Below are 17,941 nucleotides of genomic sequence, written 5' to 3'. Positions count from 1 at the left end.
AAGTCAAGAATTTTTGAGAACAATTTTCGATAATGTCTCAGACAGTATTTTCTTTAATTTCCAAGCGATTTCGAAAACTTATATATCTACTTAACCGTTATTTCGGCAGATTTTAAAATGGCATCAAAAACTTTTGAAAAATTTGTTAATATTTCCCAAAGAATTCTGAGAAAATAAGCTAACAATAAGCCAGAAATATGGCTGTGGTGAAAAATGAGGGAAATCTCGCCCTCATAAACCAAGTTTTCCTATTAAATAACGATTTTCCTAGTCCCTTACTACTCAGGAGTAAGGTAAGCCAAAATTTTTTAGCTACTTTTGCATAGTCCTTGGTGAGGACTTTGATTTGAAGCTAAATTTATGGGCTGTTAAATAACATTGACCATAAATTGGCTTGTTTTTTTTCTTAACAGACTTCTGATAGCTGAGTCACTACGGATTGTGAGAGTATACATATGTATGTATGTATATGTATTCCACACCTTTCTCTTCCTCTCCCGCTCTATCTCTTTGATCTTTCTCACTGAAAATCTATTTATCATTCTATTTACTCATCGAAACGAAATTAAAAGAAAAAGAAAAAGCACTGCAGTGATCTTTCCATTTGTGTGTGTGTGATTTTTGCAATATCAAGGGTACTCATGTACTCATAGGAAATAAAAGCTCTCTCTCTCTCTATCTCTCCCTCTCCGTTCATAGCGTTCTGTCATTTGATTTGAGTGTGTGGGTGTGGGTGTGTTACCACGTGCAATCATACGATACCCGAGAGATGGGAGACGAGAGAGCAACAAAATTGGCAAAACACAACAAAAGCTAAGGCAAAAGCTCAATCTAGCTTTCGAGTAGGGGCGGCAGCGGGTCGTGTGGCACCTATGGGGGAAAACAACCCTCCAAAAAAGTCAAAAGCCGCTTTAGTTAAATCAGTCGCAAAAAAGTCCGTGGCCAGAACGCTGAAAAAAAAAAAAACATAAACTAAAATTCTCTGAAAACGTAATAATAAATTATTTTAAACAAAAAAATCAAATATAAAAAGAAAACCTCAAGCAACGAGCAACAACAAATTAACAAAAAAGAAAATGCAATAGAAAATCGAGAGGAAAATTTAATTTCACAAATCATTATTATTACAAATGAAAAGTGTCTAAGATAAATTACTTCAACAATTGATAAATAAAAACTTGATTTTTGTTGTTTTTTTCTGGTTTTTTGTTGTTTGAGTGAGTGCAGTGGCCACAAAAAAACAAAAAACAAAATATTTGATGAATAAATTGTTTAAACAAATTATATATCTACATAAATCTTTTGCCTTGATATATGTAGCCACAGCAACGCTTTAATCGTTTGAGCAGCAAGAGAGAAAGGGAGCGACTAAGAGAGAGAGAGAGAAAGAGGAAGAGGAAGAGAGAGAGAGAGCGCAACGTACGAAACGAGGCAGTAAACAAACAAGCAAAGGTGACCACGTATAGGAATTATCTGGAGGAGGAGCAGGAGCAGAAGCAGCAGCAGGACGAGCGGCGGTAGCAGGAGACTTACACACACACACACACACCTACCCATCTATCCTTCCATTTACCCATCCCAACACACACCCCACACCCACACCCACACATACACAAACAGAGAAACAACAAAGATGTCATGGAGATATGCGGTAAGTGGGAGGACTAAAATCTATATAAATCAAAAAAAAAAAAAAAAGTATTGGTGGGGCAGAGGACGGCGGGGTGGGGGGTTCATTATCAAGTGCCATAAAGCATCTGTCAAAAACAGCTGATGGTGATGATGCTGATGCTAATGGAAGAGATGGAGATGACCTTGAGTTTGTCTCTCTCTCTCTCTCACTCTCTCACTCACTCACTCCATATCTGTGTGTTTGTGTATGTTGACCCAATTTGGCATTGGATGCACACGACACTTTTCCACCTGCCTGACTAACTAACTGACTGACTGACTGTCACCACACAAAAACAAACACCACCCACCATCTGACTACAACGCCTACAATTCTTTGGGAAAAATAAATGGGCCAAGGTCCTCTTGTGGTCTCTTGTAAAACCACTCAACCTCCATTCCTTCAAAGGCCTTCAAATGCAAAGTTCAAGTGCCTTTTTGGCCAACAACAAACACCGAGAATATATAGAAAATGCACATCGACAATACAAAAGAATAAAAGAGGAGAAGAGGGAGAGAAAAGAGCGAATAAAGAGCATACTTAAACTATATAATCTACATAAAGTTGGGTGCAACAGTTCTTCCTACCACCTAAAGGTTTCATGAAAGGGTTTGGGCCACATCTAAAGCTATAAGCTGTGTGTGTGTGTGTGTGTGTGTGAATGAGTTGGCTTAAAATTTTCGAAAATCGTACAAAAGGAAAATGTAAATTGCACTTACCTACATTTTTCAATACAACACACAAAATTAGATTGTGAATGACCCAAAAAATAAACCAAGCCAAAAGAGTTCACATCGAAGTTTCCATGCCCTTTACTTTAAATAGAAATCAATTAGAACATAGCGATTTTCAAGATTTGCCTTTCAAAATGGCTAAAATAATTGTAACTTAAAGAATAATTAAGTGCTAACCATTGATAAGAAACTTTCTATAGATTAGTTCACAAAGTGAGTATACCTTTTATTATCCCTGTTACACAGGGCGGATTAATGTAAGAGGCTTTCTGTGAGAAGATTACTCATACGCCATGTGGTGCCAATTAACTTAATTATTGCTTAAACGTAATTCGTTAGAAGTGCGAATTGAAGCTGAATAAATGAATGAATGAATGAATGATTGATGGATGATATTGAAGAATGCAACAAAATGCGGTGAAGCGATTAAAATGAGGCTTGTGCTTGATTCTGCCGCATCCGCATTACAAAAGAACTGTCTATCTATACATAGGTGTGTGTGTGTGTGTGTGTGTGTGTGTGTGTGTGCCTAGAAACTTGGCGTAAAATGTCAATGTCATCAACTGGTGGTAGTGGTGGTGGTGGGCTCAGTGTCTAAGTGCCTTCTCGCCAGTGTCATGCCCAGCGAGCTTACTAATTGAGCGATCGATAGAACGTTTTGCTTTTCAATTTATATATAAGTAGAAGTATATATATATATACATATACTATATATAGATTTAGTCGCAAAACTTGACAATTATGTGGGCGTGCTTCATCATTTTGTTGTTCCTATATGCAGCTGTTGCGCTTGATTAAACAAAAACCGAAACTCAGTAGTTAATTCAACTTTATTATACACTTAACAAAAAAGTTTGTTCCAATCAAGAGGCAAACAGAGAGAGAGAGAGAGAGAGACCAACCATCTCAATATTACTGTAGCAGTTCCTTTGTGGTGACCCCGATGTCAAGGTTGCCACACTTTAATGACTACACCAATGACAAGAAAGACTGTTGAGCAAACCTTGACCATTGCCATAATTTTCCCCTAATTTTCCTTAACCTCAAGATAAACAATGCTTTGAAATGTTTCACAATTTAACCAAAAATAGCGTAAATTGTCTCAGAATGGTTTGTTCTGCTGCCGCTCAACCCTTACAATGTCAGCAATTCATTTGCATAACTTTTGTTTTGTTGATGCTAAACAAATAAGGTAAAAGACATTGAGGGTGGTAAATATGTGGGTGGAAACTTGGTGGGGAGAGGGAGAGAGGGCTCGGGGCTAACTACTCGTTTGCTAGTCAACTTAATGATATTGAGCGCTCCCTTAAATGGCAAATTAAAAAAGGGACAAATACACAGACTGCGCATTTAATTTTGTTTTTTTTTTTTCTTTCTTTTTGCGCAATTATTCGCCAAATGCGACAAACAATTTGCTGGTCTATGTAACTTATTTGGCACGTGATCCGGGGATTGTGTGGGATTAAAAAATCCATCGAGTATATTTCAGTAGTTTTCGTTTCTGACAGTGAGAAATTGTATTTTGACTGTTTAATCAATAAAAATGAAAACTCAAAAAGGGTAAGAGAGAAATGCATTCTCCCGCGATTTGCCAGGCCCCTTGCATGTCATTGTAAATTGTTGAGCAAAATGCAAAGTACAAAAAAAAAAAAGTATTCAATAATTGGCATACCAAATAGATTTACCTCTAATATATATACATATATATATAGATCATTTCAATAGATCGCCACTTATACATAAATTCATGTATATATAATTTTTCACACTTGTAATTACATTTGGTTATGGGATTGAAATTTTCATATCGTATTGAATTGAAGGCCAAATAACAAGTGAATGCCATAAATAACCCAAAAAAACACTTTTGCAATTCAAATAAATATATATATAGAGAAAAGTGCTATACAAATGAACTGAGGAAGAAACGAGGGAGGAATTATTAGAATTTTCCTTCCTTTTTAAAACGTAATAACAGAAATCAATCTATCCCATCAAATTTTCTAAATATTTTCGTTGGTTTTGAGAGTTTTTGGGAATGCAATTAAACACGTAGAAAAGTATTAGAATTGAATCAATCGAAGAACTACTTGCCAAACAGGATGCCAAAGATTTCAATGAACTGAGAAGCCTTTGCCGGAGTTGAGGGGGATTAGCCCAACTGCAAGAAGGTAATAAGCAGTTGATTGTAAGCCTTAAACGACAAGGTTTTCAACGTCATTGATCAAAGCATCAAGTTTATGCTTTATATAGAACTCAAAGTTATCAATATCCATAACGATATCAAAAGTATTTAGAAAGCAGAAGCAATTTGTCTTAAAGAGAAAACTTGATAAGTTTAGAAAGGTTTAAATTTGATTTTTGTCTAATCTTCTCTTCTTGAATCTAAGCAGTTTATCAATTGAGGACAATATTATTATAGATATCAAAGGATTTATCGTTAATTCAGTTTGCCTAGTTTAATATCTTTTTACAGAATCTAAAGTACAATGCGGTCTCCATATTTTTGACACACTGACGTAATCCGGAATCTGATACATACATACATATATCTGCCTATATTTGAAATCTATAGAAAGGCCAAGGCAGAAGTCTCATTGTATAAAAAGACAAAAGATAGAAAAAACCCGCAAAACTCTTCAACCCTTCGAAAGTCTGTTGACCCACAATTGGCAACAGTTTGACCTTAGTTTGGCTTCTGACACAGTTTGGTAGTGCGTATGTGTGTGTGTGTGTGTGTGTGGCAGGAAATGCAGGTGGACGATAATAAATAAGCAGACAATGCAATCAACCACCAACTGTAGAACAACATGAACAGTTTAGTTTGACTTGATATACTCGATGGAGGCCAAATGAAGAGGGTGAAGTCATCAGAAGCTCATTTCTATATCAGCTATATATATATATATGTATGTATATATCTTCATGTGATTTAAATTTGATTGACAAAAGAATAATTAGCAATTAATCTTATGTCTTTTGGAGATCCTCAGGTGTCTCTTTGTAGCAAGTTTTCCTAGAAAAGTTATTGACCAATCTTTTTGAAATTTCGGACGCAGCTTTTTCATCTATGAAAAAAACATAATTTCAATATTTTAAAAAATATAAATAATTTAATTTTAAGTGTAAAGCCAACTGAGAATTCCCTATAATTCTAACATATTTCTGGCCAAGATGTGAAACATTTAAGTGCTATTTTTGTTTCTCTGTATGCGGGTGACTTGGACTAATGATTTAGGTGTTTAGATTAGCATTTAATCAAATGCAGCAGCTTTCTCATTCGTATTACTTTACTTTGTTGTGACTAGGTAAAATGTCTTTTATTTCTCTCGTTTTGCTTTTTGGATTTGTCGTGTCCAAGCTAATTGCCATGTCATGCGGGCCTCTGTTTAAGATGGTGATGACTCATCCACAGTCACATCATCTTCGTCATAATCCGCTTCTTTTGGCTGAGTTTGCTGTTTATATGGGTCTCTCTTTCTCCCTCTCTTTCTCTCTCTCTCTGTCTGTATCTCTCACTATCTCTGTGTAAATCATCAGCAACAACAACAAGAATCTTAGCGAGCGAATTTGATTTTCCTGCAAATTTATTGCATGTGCTTTTCTTTTTGCAGTGTATTTTTAGACACAACCAAAAGAGAGACACAAAATGAGAAAGATAGAGAGAGAGAGAGAGATTGCTTGTGTCTACAATTTGATGGGGTTGGCTTATGGGTGGCAACGGTGGAGGCGGATGGGGAGGAGTGCCGTCTGGCCAAGGTCAAGGCGGCCAACGCCATTTTTACTTTTACCCACCTGAGCAACGGAATGTAGGAAAAACTAATTTAAACAACATAGGTGGGAGGAAAAACCAAAATAAAAGAAAAAAAAGCTCTGCTCTATTTCCGTTTCAGTCCATCACAATATTAAATTACTCACTATATTTGGTCCTATCATGAAATCTTTAATTATTTTAATTCTCTTTTTTTTTTACCATGTCACCATAAACTTAATTAGCATTCACTTTAGAGATTCTAGATGTAGGATAATGAATCGAACTCTGACCTTTAGTTGGTTTTAGCAAATCTTTGTTTTCATGAATCCATTTAAACACCTTGATGATTCTCTTTTGGGATTATAAAATGATTATTTTCATATTCGACTCAAAGAAGACTTAAAAATGACTTACAATATGACTCTAAAAAGAATCGAAACTGATTAGGAAGAGTCCTGGCTATGATATTAAGACCATGAGCTCATTTGTGACTAATTTAAATCGGAAGAGATTCATATACAGTGCAGCTCAACTGAATAGGTTTGACCTGTATAAATAGAAATTTCTTAAATTGCGGGATGGGATATGGAATTCGCTTTGGATTCAAGTTTTTCAACATATGTTGAATAGATTTCTCTAGAAGAACAGCTGATATTAACAGCTGATGCTAAGATTACCAATAAGAATTGAATAAAAATACTTGAATATGAATACATATGTATATGCAAAACTTCGGTTACTTCAAGTTCATATTAATGAGTATTCGAATACAAATCGTTAAACGGAAACTAATTCATCTAGAGAATCACCTTTAGAAGATTGCTAATCAAATCAAATAAAAATGTTATTTTGTTTCTTATGTTCTTAATTTTGTTAAAAAACTGAGAACTCATTTTTTTCATTCATTTGATTCATTTTGTTCTCAATTTATATGATTCAGTTGAGCATTGAACAAATGAATGAGTTCGTTTACTACATTAGAATTATTTGATTTATAAGGAGACTGAATATCACGAATATCAATTTGAATATATTCATTCAGCTTTCTAATATAAACATAAGTTTTATTCATTAAAATTTGTCAGTTTTAGATCAAGCTGATTCAATTGATCCTAAATTTACTTTAAATACAAATATATATTTCTATGATTTAGGTTTATTTTGTATGACCATTATTGAATATACTTCATTATGGTCCTGCATTAGTTATAGCCAAGTTAGAAGAACACAAAGAAAAACTATCTAAAAAACTAAAACTATGAACAAAAAATCGTTGAAACAATCTTCTTTTTTTCTCTCGTTTTGTGTGGCAATTTTCCTATATTTATTTAAATTTTTCGTTTTCAATTTAGATTTATGATTTTGTTATTTTTGACAACGTTTTTTTTCAGCTATCCACCGACAGATACAGCAGCAGCATTGGCGATAGATATAGTCCTCTTTATTATCAGGTTTGTCAGAGCTGCATGAAAAAAAAAGAAACAAAATGGAAAGAAATAAACTTTTTCTAAAATGGCTCTAATCTATGTAAACTTTGCTGCTTTTTGAATGAATTGATTACTTACGAGTGTGTGTGTGTGTGTGTGGCTTACTTTTGCAAGTTAAATGTTTGGTTTTGTTTTTGTTTTTAATTTTCCACCTACAGAGATAAAAATAAACCAAGATGAATCGGTTAACTATGCCAACGGGGCAAGAGATAGAACAATTAACCCACACACACGTATACATATAGAACGTCAAATATATTATACTATATATATCTCTGCATATTTGTTGATCTATCATCATCATCATCATCATCATCATCTTGTTCTGTGAAGAGGCCTTTCGCCTCTTAGTGTTTGGCAATTCAGGGTCGCATGCCACGACAAAAAGCAAAAGTCTATGCAAAACGTGAACATGATTCCGATTTTATTTATTTTTTGATTTTCTTTTTTTTGTTCTCTATATGTATGTCTGAGTATTATGTGTATATATGTATGTACATATATGTTATGACAGAACAGACAGCTAACAAAAACAAGAAAAACTTAAGAGAGTCCATTGAAACGTCATTGATTAGATTAAGCTCAAAGGATGTTATCTGAAAGAAGACAGGACTAACCGAAAGACTCGTCTTTTAGTGCTAATTAAGGATATATGTATGATGGACTCTACTGTTGATTTTCTCCACTCCCAAATGGCTAAATAAAGAAAATTGTTTATTAATTTGTTGATTATTGTTAACATTCTCTCTTTATATCCCCCGTGGATCCACTGGGCACTCTAGGTATAATGTTTTTTCTAAACTCTTCAGTTCAGACTAAGGAAATCTCTTCATTCCTTATCAATATTTCAATGTCCATCATTTCGTTTGCTTTTAAGACTGAGATACATAAAGTGTCCTTTGAAATGCTTTACAATTAACAATACTTCGACCATAAAGCTTGATTATGAATATTGGCGAATATTCTTCAGTTCCTGACTAACCCGAAGCAAGCCATAATAAAGAATGATGATTGTAATTGTCCCAAAATGTTTCCTCAGTCTGACAAGAATGATTTTCATATTGCTTTTTTTTTAGTCGCCAAGTCGTCTGGAGACCTCCGAACAGACAACAGGACGTCAACTGCAGCGAGTCCTTCACTACTCGATGGCTCCCACACGGGCTTTGCCCGGCCTGAGGAGAGCCGAATGCGCCATACACGATGTTGACTGTGATGAAGTCTATCCGGGCATTTTTATAGGCGATGCGTATGTGCCATTGATCAATCTATCGATAAATCACTCGATTTCATATATAAATCTTTCTGTATTCCAGTGCGGCGGCCAAAAGTAAAACGTATTTGAGAATGATGGGCATCACACATGTGCTAAATGCGGCGGAAGGCTGTCGCTATGGTCAAGTGGATACTGGACACAGTTACTATCGTGATATGCCGAGTGTTAGGTGAGCCACGTGGGCAACAGGAAAGAGAACAAAGCATTTAAAATTACAAAATTTATGCATTATTTTCAAATTTACATACATACATATGTATATAATTCTTTCACTTTTCCATTCAACTGATCAAAATTTTGTTTATTTCTTTCAACATTTTCTTTTTCTTTTATTTATTTGACTTTTCTTCTGCACTCTTTCGATTTTCGTGGCTCATTTTCATAATATTTCGTTTACAATTTGGCATTCATTTTTGTGTGTGTATCGTTATCGTTGCCGTTATCGTTACTGTTACAATTGTTGTTGTTGTGAAAGACGCCAACATAAGGTTTGTGTTTTTAGGTATATGGGCTTCCCCATGATCGATGCCCCAACGACAGATATATCGCGTTACTTCTATGTGGCGGCCAAATTCATTGACAGTGCCATCAGCAGCGGCGGTAAGAAAACTATCGATAATTATCGATTATTAATCGATCGATTAGTATTAGAATTAACGTATATTGATCGTACATAAACGTACATTGAAGAACCGTTTCACATTTCGATTGTTCAAGAAACTTTTTTAAAAGAAGCTTGTAAGAAGTTCCGACTTCTGGAAGGGAAAAGAGGGAAACCTCTTCCTAAAACTTCTAAAATTTCCATAGATTGATTTCTGTTTCGAAAATAACATTTCGGTACTAATTTTAAGGGGTTCTTTAGTTTCACTTGTCCGATTTAAATTTAATTTTAGCCTTCTTTAGTTTAAGTGTCAATGTATATTTTTCTTATAACTTCATGAACTCTCTTTCTAATTTTCTATTTTCCTTATCTCTTTCCTCTAATAGGTAAAATTCTGGTCCACTGTCTTGTGGGGATGTCACGATCAGCCACTTGTGTTTTGGCCTATTTGATGATCTGTCGCAAAATGTCGGCCGTTGACGCAATACGCACGGTTCGGATGCGTCGCGATATTCGGCCAAATGATGGATTTTTACAACAATTGGCCGACTTGGATATGGAACTGAAGCGCAAAAATTTCTATCCCTATTAGGAAAGCAACAAAAACAGAAAGAAAATCATGATTGTTTAGTTAAACGGCAGGGGGTAGTAGTAGACCAATCACACTCTTTTAATAATCTCCCCCTGTCCGATCCATCAAGATCATAAAACAACCAAAGAAACAAAACAAACGAAAAAAAAAAAAAAAAAACGATTATTGAAATTGAAAATGCTGGAAAATTTTTCTTTTTGTTAAAAGTTGACTAGTTAAAGATGGGTAAATCCAAAAAACCGAAAAACACAAAAACAAAAATTGTTCTAAACTATTTAAGCCTAAACCTAACGACTTATAACTGGTAACTTGGTCTTCTCGGATATAAACTTTTTATATACACATAAACATACTTATATATACAAATATATGTATATATACGTATAGATATATATAAAGTGTATACTTATATACTTCCATTTAATGGGAAACGAATTAATCCCCACATACAAATTGATCCTATAATCACAAACAGAAAACAATAATATGCGATTTAACCTATATACTCATAACAAAAACAAAAACAAAGTAAGAAAAACAAAAACAAATATATATACATATATACAACACACGGACACACTATATACTTACATAAAGACATGTGTATTCCCTACATTAATCTACATTGTTTTTTGATCCCCTGCCATCCACTTCACCACCCATGCCACTTTCATGGGATCCATACCCAAGCCACACAGTCGCAGCTCACCTCACTACCCCTCCCCCCATCCACCCTTACCCAATTACCTATAAGAAGAGCTGAAACACTGAAATTACTATGATCGAGATCAATAATAAATCAAATGAAAAACAAAATCAACTGTATCAAATGTATAGAGAAAACAAAACAAATCGATTAAGAAGGGAAATAAAACCAAATGCATACGATAACGATATAGAACTGCGTGTGCATTATATACACCTATATATATATATATACTTTATATATGTATATATGTATACACACCAAGCAAACCAAAAACAAATTCATATTTTCTAGAACATGTATGGAGCAAAACTAAAAACAAAAAAAAAAACCTAAAACGTGATTAATAAAACAACAAAAAAAGAACAAAAATATTTTAAAAAAAAGGACACATTATAAATGACAAGTTTTGTATTTCGAATTCCTTTTCAAATGTCAAAGGATGCCAAATCATTTTGTATGGATGATTAAGGAGACAGTTTCCCAACTTATTTAAAGGCAATTGATCTGGCAACACCAAATGACGCCATGTTGCTTGTTAGATCATCATTTTGTGATCTCAATAGAGGTGACAGTTTTTTTTACCAATTCAAGTTATATTTTTACATGATCCCTTTTAGGAAACATTGTGTAAATCGATCCTTAAGGGAACTTATGAAGTAATAGTTAATTTATTTATTTAACAACAGATTTTTTTGTATACTTATTGTAGACCAATGAAGAATAAGGCCAAATACATATAACTATATCAACTCCAAGCGATTCAAAAGATTTGCTGATCTAGATTAAGATCGTCAAATGGCAATCTTTAAATGATCAGACTTAGATAGGACTATCACTTGCTTAACAAATTAAATGTATTAGGTAAGGTATTGTTATGATGAATAGATATTCCCGGAATGCAATACAAGAAAACGGGGCAGGGGATCCGTGGTTTGGGGTATCTTTTGTAACCATTAGCAATGCCTGTTAACTGCGAGGCAACACCTGTAGCGGCATTCCGAGTACACACACGGCTTCCTCTCGCTCTTGTGGCTTGTAATTAAAGAGAAAATTGGTTTACCTGCCCTGATAGGTGTACACCTAGACATACTGCTAAATGCTTGCCGCATATTGTTGACCCTCATTTGAAGCTATCAATAACAGCTAAGCTACGAAAAAAGAAAAGCATGAACGTGGCTTAGATTCTACACAATTCTAGATTGATTTAAATAATAATAATTAATATTCATTAGGGTTATCTGATTTCATAGTTGCCTCTAGAAGAGTGGCATTGACTCTACCCCCAAATCCCCGCCCCCTTTCGAGCCACATCCATGTGCATGTACATAAGTTTAGAGGATTTCCTCTTTTTTTTTTTAAAGATAGATTTTGATCGCGCGCGCTTGCAGTCAAAACAATAAAATTAATGTCTCCGACTGTGTTTGAACTCCAGTTTGAGTTCAGTTTAAAGACGGTTTTTGGGTTCATTCGGTTCAGCGGTTGGCACTTAAGACCCAAAGACCTCCGCAGCGCCAGAGTCACAAAAACCAAACAGGTAGCAGCTGTAAAAAGTCGTTTAACAATAATGGGCAACATATTTTGATACTCTACCCAAAATGAGGGCTATATGAATGTATGTGGTAATTGACACAGGAAGGGTATACATGAAAAGGAAAGAAAAATGTACTTAAGTCACATCATGATTACCTGGTCTCACTTGTTCATTTATTATCAACCTGCATTATCAGTTTGATTGATCTTGAATGGATTGCAAAATCACATAACCCACTGGATTATCGTATGTAGAATAAGTTGTCACTCGGCAATAGATGATTTTGAAGATTACTAGATTATTGATTTGATCATGATTTGATATGTATTTGAATCAAAAAAGAATCACATTTCCGTATCATTTTAACTACTTTACACAAACCAAAAGATTCAAGATGAAAAGAATGTTCGATATTCAAAATATTTGATGATGATTCTTGTGGAATTCGTTACTCAATAGAATGTTGGCTCTCTTTGGCTAATCAATCCCTTTGGATAGATGATATAATCGCCCGCTGTTTTCATTTTTATGGGTAATTAAATTTCTATTATACTTAACTACTTGGTACATTCTATGGGATTGCAAAAGAGAAAAAAAAAACTAAAATTTGCAGCTTATTTGGATTCAATTTGAAATGTGATTCGAATATATATCCATGGGAACATTAAAATTCAATTTAAGTGTGGATTTCGTTCTCCACATGGGGCTCTTCACTATCTTAAGCCGAATTTAACAGTCGATATTACGTTTTCTTTTTCTTTCCTTTTCATCTCATTCAGTTAGTTAAACTAGTTATTGGTTAACCAGAGTCCAAATGTGCCTGCTTCTTTTCTCCAACTGTGCCATAAGCTGCTCAGAATCATAAAACAAAGAAAAATGTCTGTGTGTGTGTGTGTGTGTATATGTGTAGCACATGTTTCTAGTGAAGAGTTGGGACTGGGAGGGTTTGGAGGAGGAAAAGGAAGTGAGAACTAAGCGCACAACTGAAACAATTATTATTATTAATAAGTTAGTTTTACTCTTGGGCTTCGCGCCAAGATTAAGTATGAAAAATGTTACGAATTTCCCTTTATAATTAATCTTCATCTGACGACTTGGCTTTTGTCGCTCTACCGAGGGTTGAACATGCAAAAGAGTTAAAATAATTAAAAGTACACACACACCCATACACACACACACATGGGCACACACACTCACACATACAATATCCTCTGGCAATTCGAATTGTCCTTAAGCTCAACAAATAGTTGTGACACAGCTGTTGTGTCCCATCTCCCATTCTAGTTCTACCTTCTTTTCGCTACCTTCTCCATCCACCATCATTCACATCACTTCACTTTCTACATTTACTTTTCCTTTATTAGCATTGTCTTGACTCTCTACAGGGTTCTCTGGTATCTTCTTTTTTTCAATCCAAACGAGGGTCACCTCATTTATTTGACAAATTTCCAGTAAGTGATTATCTTAGGACAGCTTTAAGGTTAACTCTAGTTAGAGTTCCATCAAATTTGTATTCCATTCAGAAGTTAACTCATCATTCATTGACACAAACAATGAGTTGACTTTTCCAGAACTAGTTGTGAATTACAACTGAATGAAGTGAAAAAAGTAAAGACATAACCATCAACTCCATAGAACATAATTGAACTTACTATTTCCTTGTGTTTATTCAAATATTTCTTTCAAATTGTGATTGCTCTTCCAGTTTTAATTTCAAGAAAGGATAAATTGAATGCTAAACTATGTTAAAGGACTCAAAACGATGTGCTAAGGGCAGAACATATTCAATCTTTTCGAATGGGATTAAGTTGAAGTAGCTTTAGTGATCGCACTCCAGAGATGGTTTATGTTATATAACTAATAAGTATATTTGAGCAGCCTTTATTCATTAATATGTTGTTTATATATTTTTCTCTGTGGTTTTTATGCAGGTTTTGACCTAAAGAAGAGAATAAATGAAACTGAAACCAGTGGCTTAACTTGGCTTTTTTGGGTATACATACGTTAACAACTTTGCTTAAGCTTAGACAAATATTAAATGCATTTTGTGGCACAGAATTTACACTTTATTTTAGAGTGGAATATATGTAGTTGGTGGGGTTAGTGGGGGGGGAGGTTAAAGGAGCAAAGTGGGCGATTCAAATGAAGGTGGAGTGGGTTATGGGTCTTGTATTTGTCGGTTGCCCGTTGGCTGTTCGACGAAGTGAAAAACAATAAATAATGCAGCCAATTAAAACTTTGGCTGTTTGCTCGGCACGCACCCAACAGCAGCAACAGCAACAGCAGCAACAACAACATCAACTCAACTAATTGACAAACAACAGCAAATTGAATGCAATAAAGCACATGAGAGGACCTACATATACATATGTATATACGTACTTGCATACATATATATAAGTATGTATGTATGTATGTATATATATAGACTCCTATATCTGTATCTGGGCAATGTGCATTAACAATGTGATTGACTGACAACAATCAATTAAAATCCGGGGAAAAAATCAATGCAGTTTTACTGGGGGAACAATACTGAACAATATGTATATCTACCATACGCCTCGTTGCCCCTTACCCTTACCTTAATTACATGGCACCCTTTGCCACGCCTTGACGTTAGACAGCCTTTTTCACTCCAAAAGTCAGTTCAAATTATTATGAACTTCTTCACTTTAATGGAATTGTTATCAAATCACATTTAACAACAACAAAAACAAAAAACAAAAAAACGAAGAACGATTGAGGCACAGAGAGAAAAAGTGTGAGAGAAAAAGAGACAGAGCCAAAGTGAAAGAGACACAGACACACAATGCAATGCAACGAGCAGCAATAAATGCACTTTGTCAATGCCAATTCGCACAATAAATCTACAAAAAGATATCAAAGTGCTATGGGGATGTGCCAGAGTTGCAAAGAGGACAGGATAGACGGTTGGAGGAAGGAAGGACCAGTGAGTTTGACAGTCCAACAACAATAACAACAACAACAACACCAAAAGCCAAAGAGAAACATGAAACATGGCACAAACAAATTTAAAAAAAAAAAACCCTTTTCACCAGAAAAAGTCAAAAACGAAGTTTTTAATACACTATTAGAAATCGAATCTTTGGAAAATAAAGTCAAATACCTTTAAAAAGTCAATGAAATTTACTAAAATAACAAATATTGAAAGCAAAATTAATCTATATCTGCTTGACTTGATCGTGGTGATCAAAGTGGAGAAAACATTGCTCCTTAAAGTATGCAAAAGGCTGGAAAATGGGTTCATTGAATTTATAACTTTTCATATGCCTTTCAACCTAAAACTTATCTAAACAAAATTTTCGCTCGGCTTGAAATCGAATCTATAATATAGAAAAATATCTATGTACATACATATGTTAGAGAGAGAGCCAATTCTTGGACTGACTTTAGCATACTTTTAGGGTCAAAGTTTCATCTTTTCATAGCCCTGTTGAGTGTTGCCTTCGTCCTTGCCTTGTCAACAAAGTCTACCACATTCCAAAAAGTAAGAGTATTCAACTGATAAAAAGCAGGCTAGAAGAGCCAAAACAAAACAACAAAAACCAAAAGCAAACAAACAGCAAAAATTAAAAAGAGTTTCGGGTTTCGATTTAGCAGCTGAATCGGCATCTGTACATGACTTTGCTCTCATTCTATGTAAGTTTCGATTTCCGGACAATTGAGGCAAAAATGAGGTGAGCTTTAAAAGTTGTAATTATCCTAGAGAGCCAAAACACAGTAGACACAAATAGGTCACTATTCAATGATTCATAGATTTGTCTCTCTTAATTTGGTTTGTGTACCCCCTAAAGTATGCAATTTATGAAAATTCTAAAGAATTCTTTCAATATTTTCTAGCCAAGAAGTGATAATCTGTCTGAAAAAGGTTTTAGATGCTTACAGATCCTTGACCCCTTTCAATAGCCACGTGCCACTCTGTATATTCAATGTCCAACTGGACATCTGTTGCTGCAGCATCTTTTGCACATCTTTGGCCAAATTACGAAGGTGTGGCAAAACAGAAAAAACCAAACAGTTTAGACGACGCGACGATCTTCAAGCCTGCTGACACCTTCAGCACTTTTTAATGAAGGCCAACGCGACTCGCCAGGTGCGATCATTAGAGGCTCCACGGCAAGCTGACACTTTTGTGGATTTTGCATCCCTCCCCGAGTTGTTGTTTTATTTTTATTTTGGCCACAAAACCAAGAAAATAAAATGAAAAAAAAAAAGGGGAACTTGGCCTAAGTAGAACTCGATACGGTTCGTCGCCTTTATGGCGGCGCGAAATAGAAGAATTGTCTAAATTAAAGTAGAAAATTAAAAACTTCACACGCACCTTTTCTTGGTTTTTGGTTTTTTGTCGCTTACTTCTGACCAGAAAGAGAAGGAGACAGTTGGAGCCCACGCCAAGTCAACTGAGTTTGCCCCATTTTGATTGACAACAGTCTAAAGTTTGATAAGCAACAACAACAACAGATCGTAAAACTGACAACACAACTGTGAAAAACTAGAAGTAGGAGAGGAAGCAATGGGAAATATTTTCCAACGACTATTGTATGCACTTTCATTTCAGGCAAAAGAAGAAGTTTATTTGTCGGTTTCTTGCAATGAAGTAGTTTGTGTCCTTGAATGATCCTTAAAAATGACAATGACTATTTTTTGAAATCTCAAATAACTTTTGCACATCTTGCAGTATTTTGATAACAACAGAACTCTCAAACAACTCATATAGGTACATATATATATCTGATTCTCGCTGAATCCTAACTTACAATTAGTCTTCCACTTCAATTGGCAACCGTTTAGCCATTATGATTGTGGAAGTTTTTAAATACTTTTGTCTTTTGTTGGATTTTTTTGTTCAAATACAAAATTGTTCATACTTATAGAAGAGGTTGGGTCCTTTAGATGTATTTTATTTCAAAATCACATGACTAAATCTTATCAAAACTTATAGAATCTATCAAAAAAATATATAAATCTACCTTTATCTCTGAGCTTTAATCAAGTTCTGAGTTTCCATTAAGTCCTTGTCTAGTAGATACTATGTTTCCTTTGTGTTAAGAGAGAGGATTAGATAATCATATGTTTTATGTCATTAGTCTGAGCTTTTGAGAAAACTTTCAAGTCAATCCTAAATCATTTTTAAGATCATTTGATCATTCAGAACAGATTTTTGCCTTTAACCTTGTAACCTTTAAACGATTGATGTGTGATCTAATTGATTAATATCTTCTTTTGTCGTAAGATACTTAGATCAGGAGGTGTCCATATGGTATATAGATATATTTGGCGAAAAGTACTTAAATTGGCAATTTATTTTGTTCCCACTCATTTTTTTGAAGACTTTGAAGAGAGATCGACAAGGTTTTCAAGAGATTTGTATACAATTTTAAGGTTGGTTAGCTTGGAGGCAGTCATTTGGACATGGGATAGAAACCAATGTAGTCTATACACACACACACACACACACACACCTTGGTTGTGTCCGGTACTATGGTAAGCAAAACGACGACGCCAAATGCGTGTTCCGCGCATTCACATCCGCTGAGTGGGTGAGTGGTGGAGGAGGTGGAGAA

General features: G+C 34.8%; 1 protein-coding gene across 4 annotated transcripts; it reads left to right on the top strand.

Moving 5' to 3' along the window:
* The first annotated feature begins 830 nt into the window (after positions 1-830).
* On the top strand, positions 831-10,929 carry LOC137586485 (dual specificity protein phosphatase 13B). Of its 4 annotated transcripts, none has more exons than XM_068302543.1 (7): positions 831-990; positions 1,321-1,651; positions 7,552-7,611; positions 8,724-8,893; positions 8,961-9,089; positions 9,423-9,520; positions 9,908-10,929. In XM_068302543.1, the coding sequence occupies exons 2-7, from the start codon at positions 1,634-1,636 to the stop codon at positions 10,111-10,113; spliced, it is 681 nt and encodes a 226-aa protein (XP_068158644.1). In that variant the 5' UTR covers positions 831-990; positions 1,321-1,633; the 3' UTR covers positions 10,114-10,929. The 4 variants fall into 4 exon arrangements, with proteins under 4 accessions (XP_068158644.1, XP_068158643.1, XP_068158646.1 ...); XM_068302542.1 differs by having other exon boundaries at positions 9,396-9,520; XM_068302545.1 differs by lacking the exon at positions 7,552-7,611.
* The last annotated feature ends 7,012 nt before the right edge of the window (positions 10,930-17,941 follow it).

Source organism: Drosophila tropicalis, unplaced genomic scaffold (genome assembly GCF_018151085.1).
Source record: "Drosophila tropicalis isolate 14030-0801.00 unplaced genomic scaffold, ASM1815108v1 contig_158, whole genome shotgun sequence".
NCBI lineage: Eukaryota > Metazoa > Arthropoda > Insecta > Diptera > Drosophilidae > Drosophila > Drosophila tropicalis.
This window is presented reverse-complemented; position numbering and strand designations above follow the sequence as displayed.

What these genes read in the sequence shown, in the direction of transcription:
- LOC137586485 (XM_068302542.1), top strand. An exon ending in CGTGATATGCCGAGTGTTAG is followed by an intron (nt 9,090 to 9,395) that starts GTGAGCCACGTG and finishes TTGTTGTGAAAG; the next exon opens with ACGCCAACATAAGGTTTGTG. An exon ending in CAGTGCCATCAGCAGCGGCG is followed by an intron (nt 9,521 to 9,907) that starts GTAAGAAAACTA and finishes TTCCTCTAATAG; the next exon opens with GTAAAATTCTGGTCCACTGT.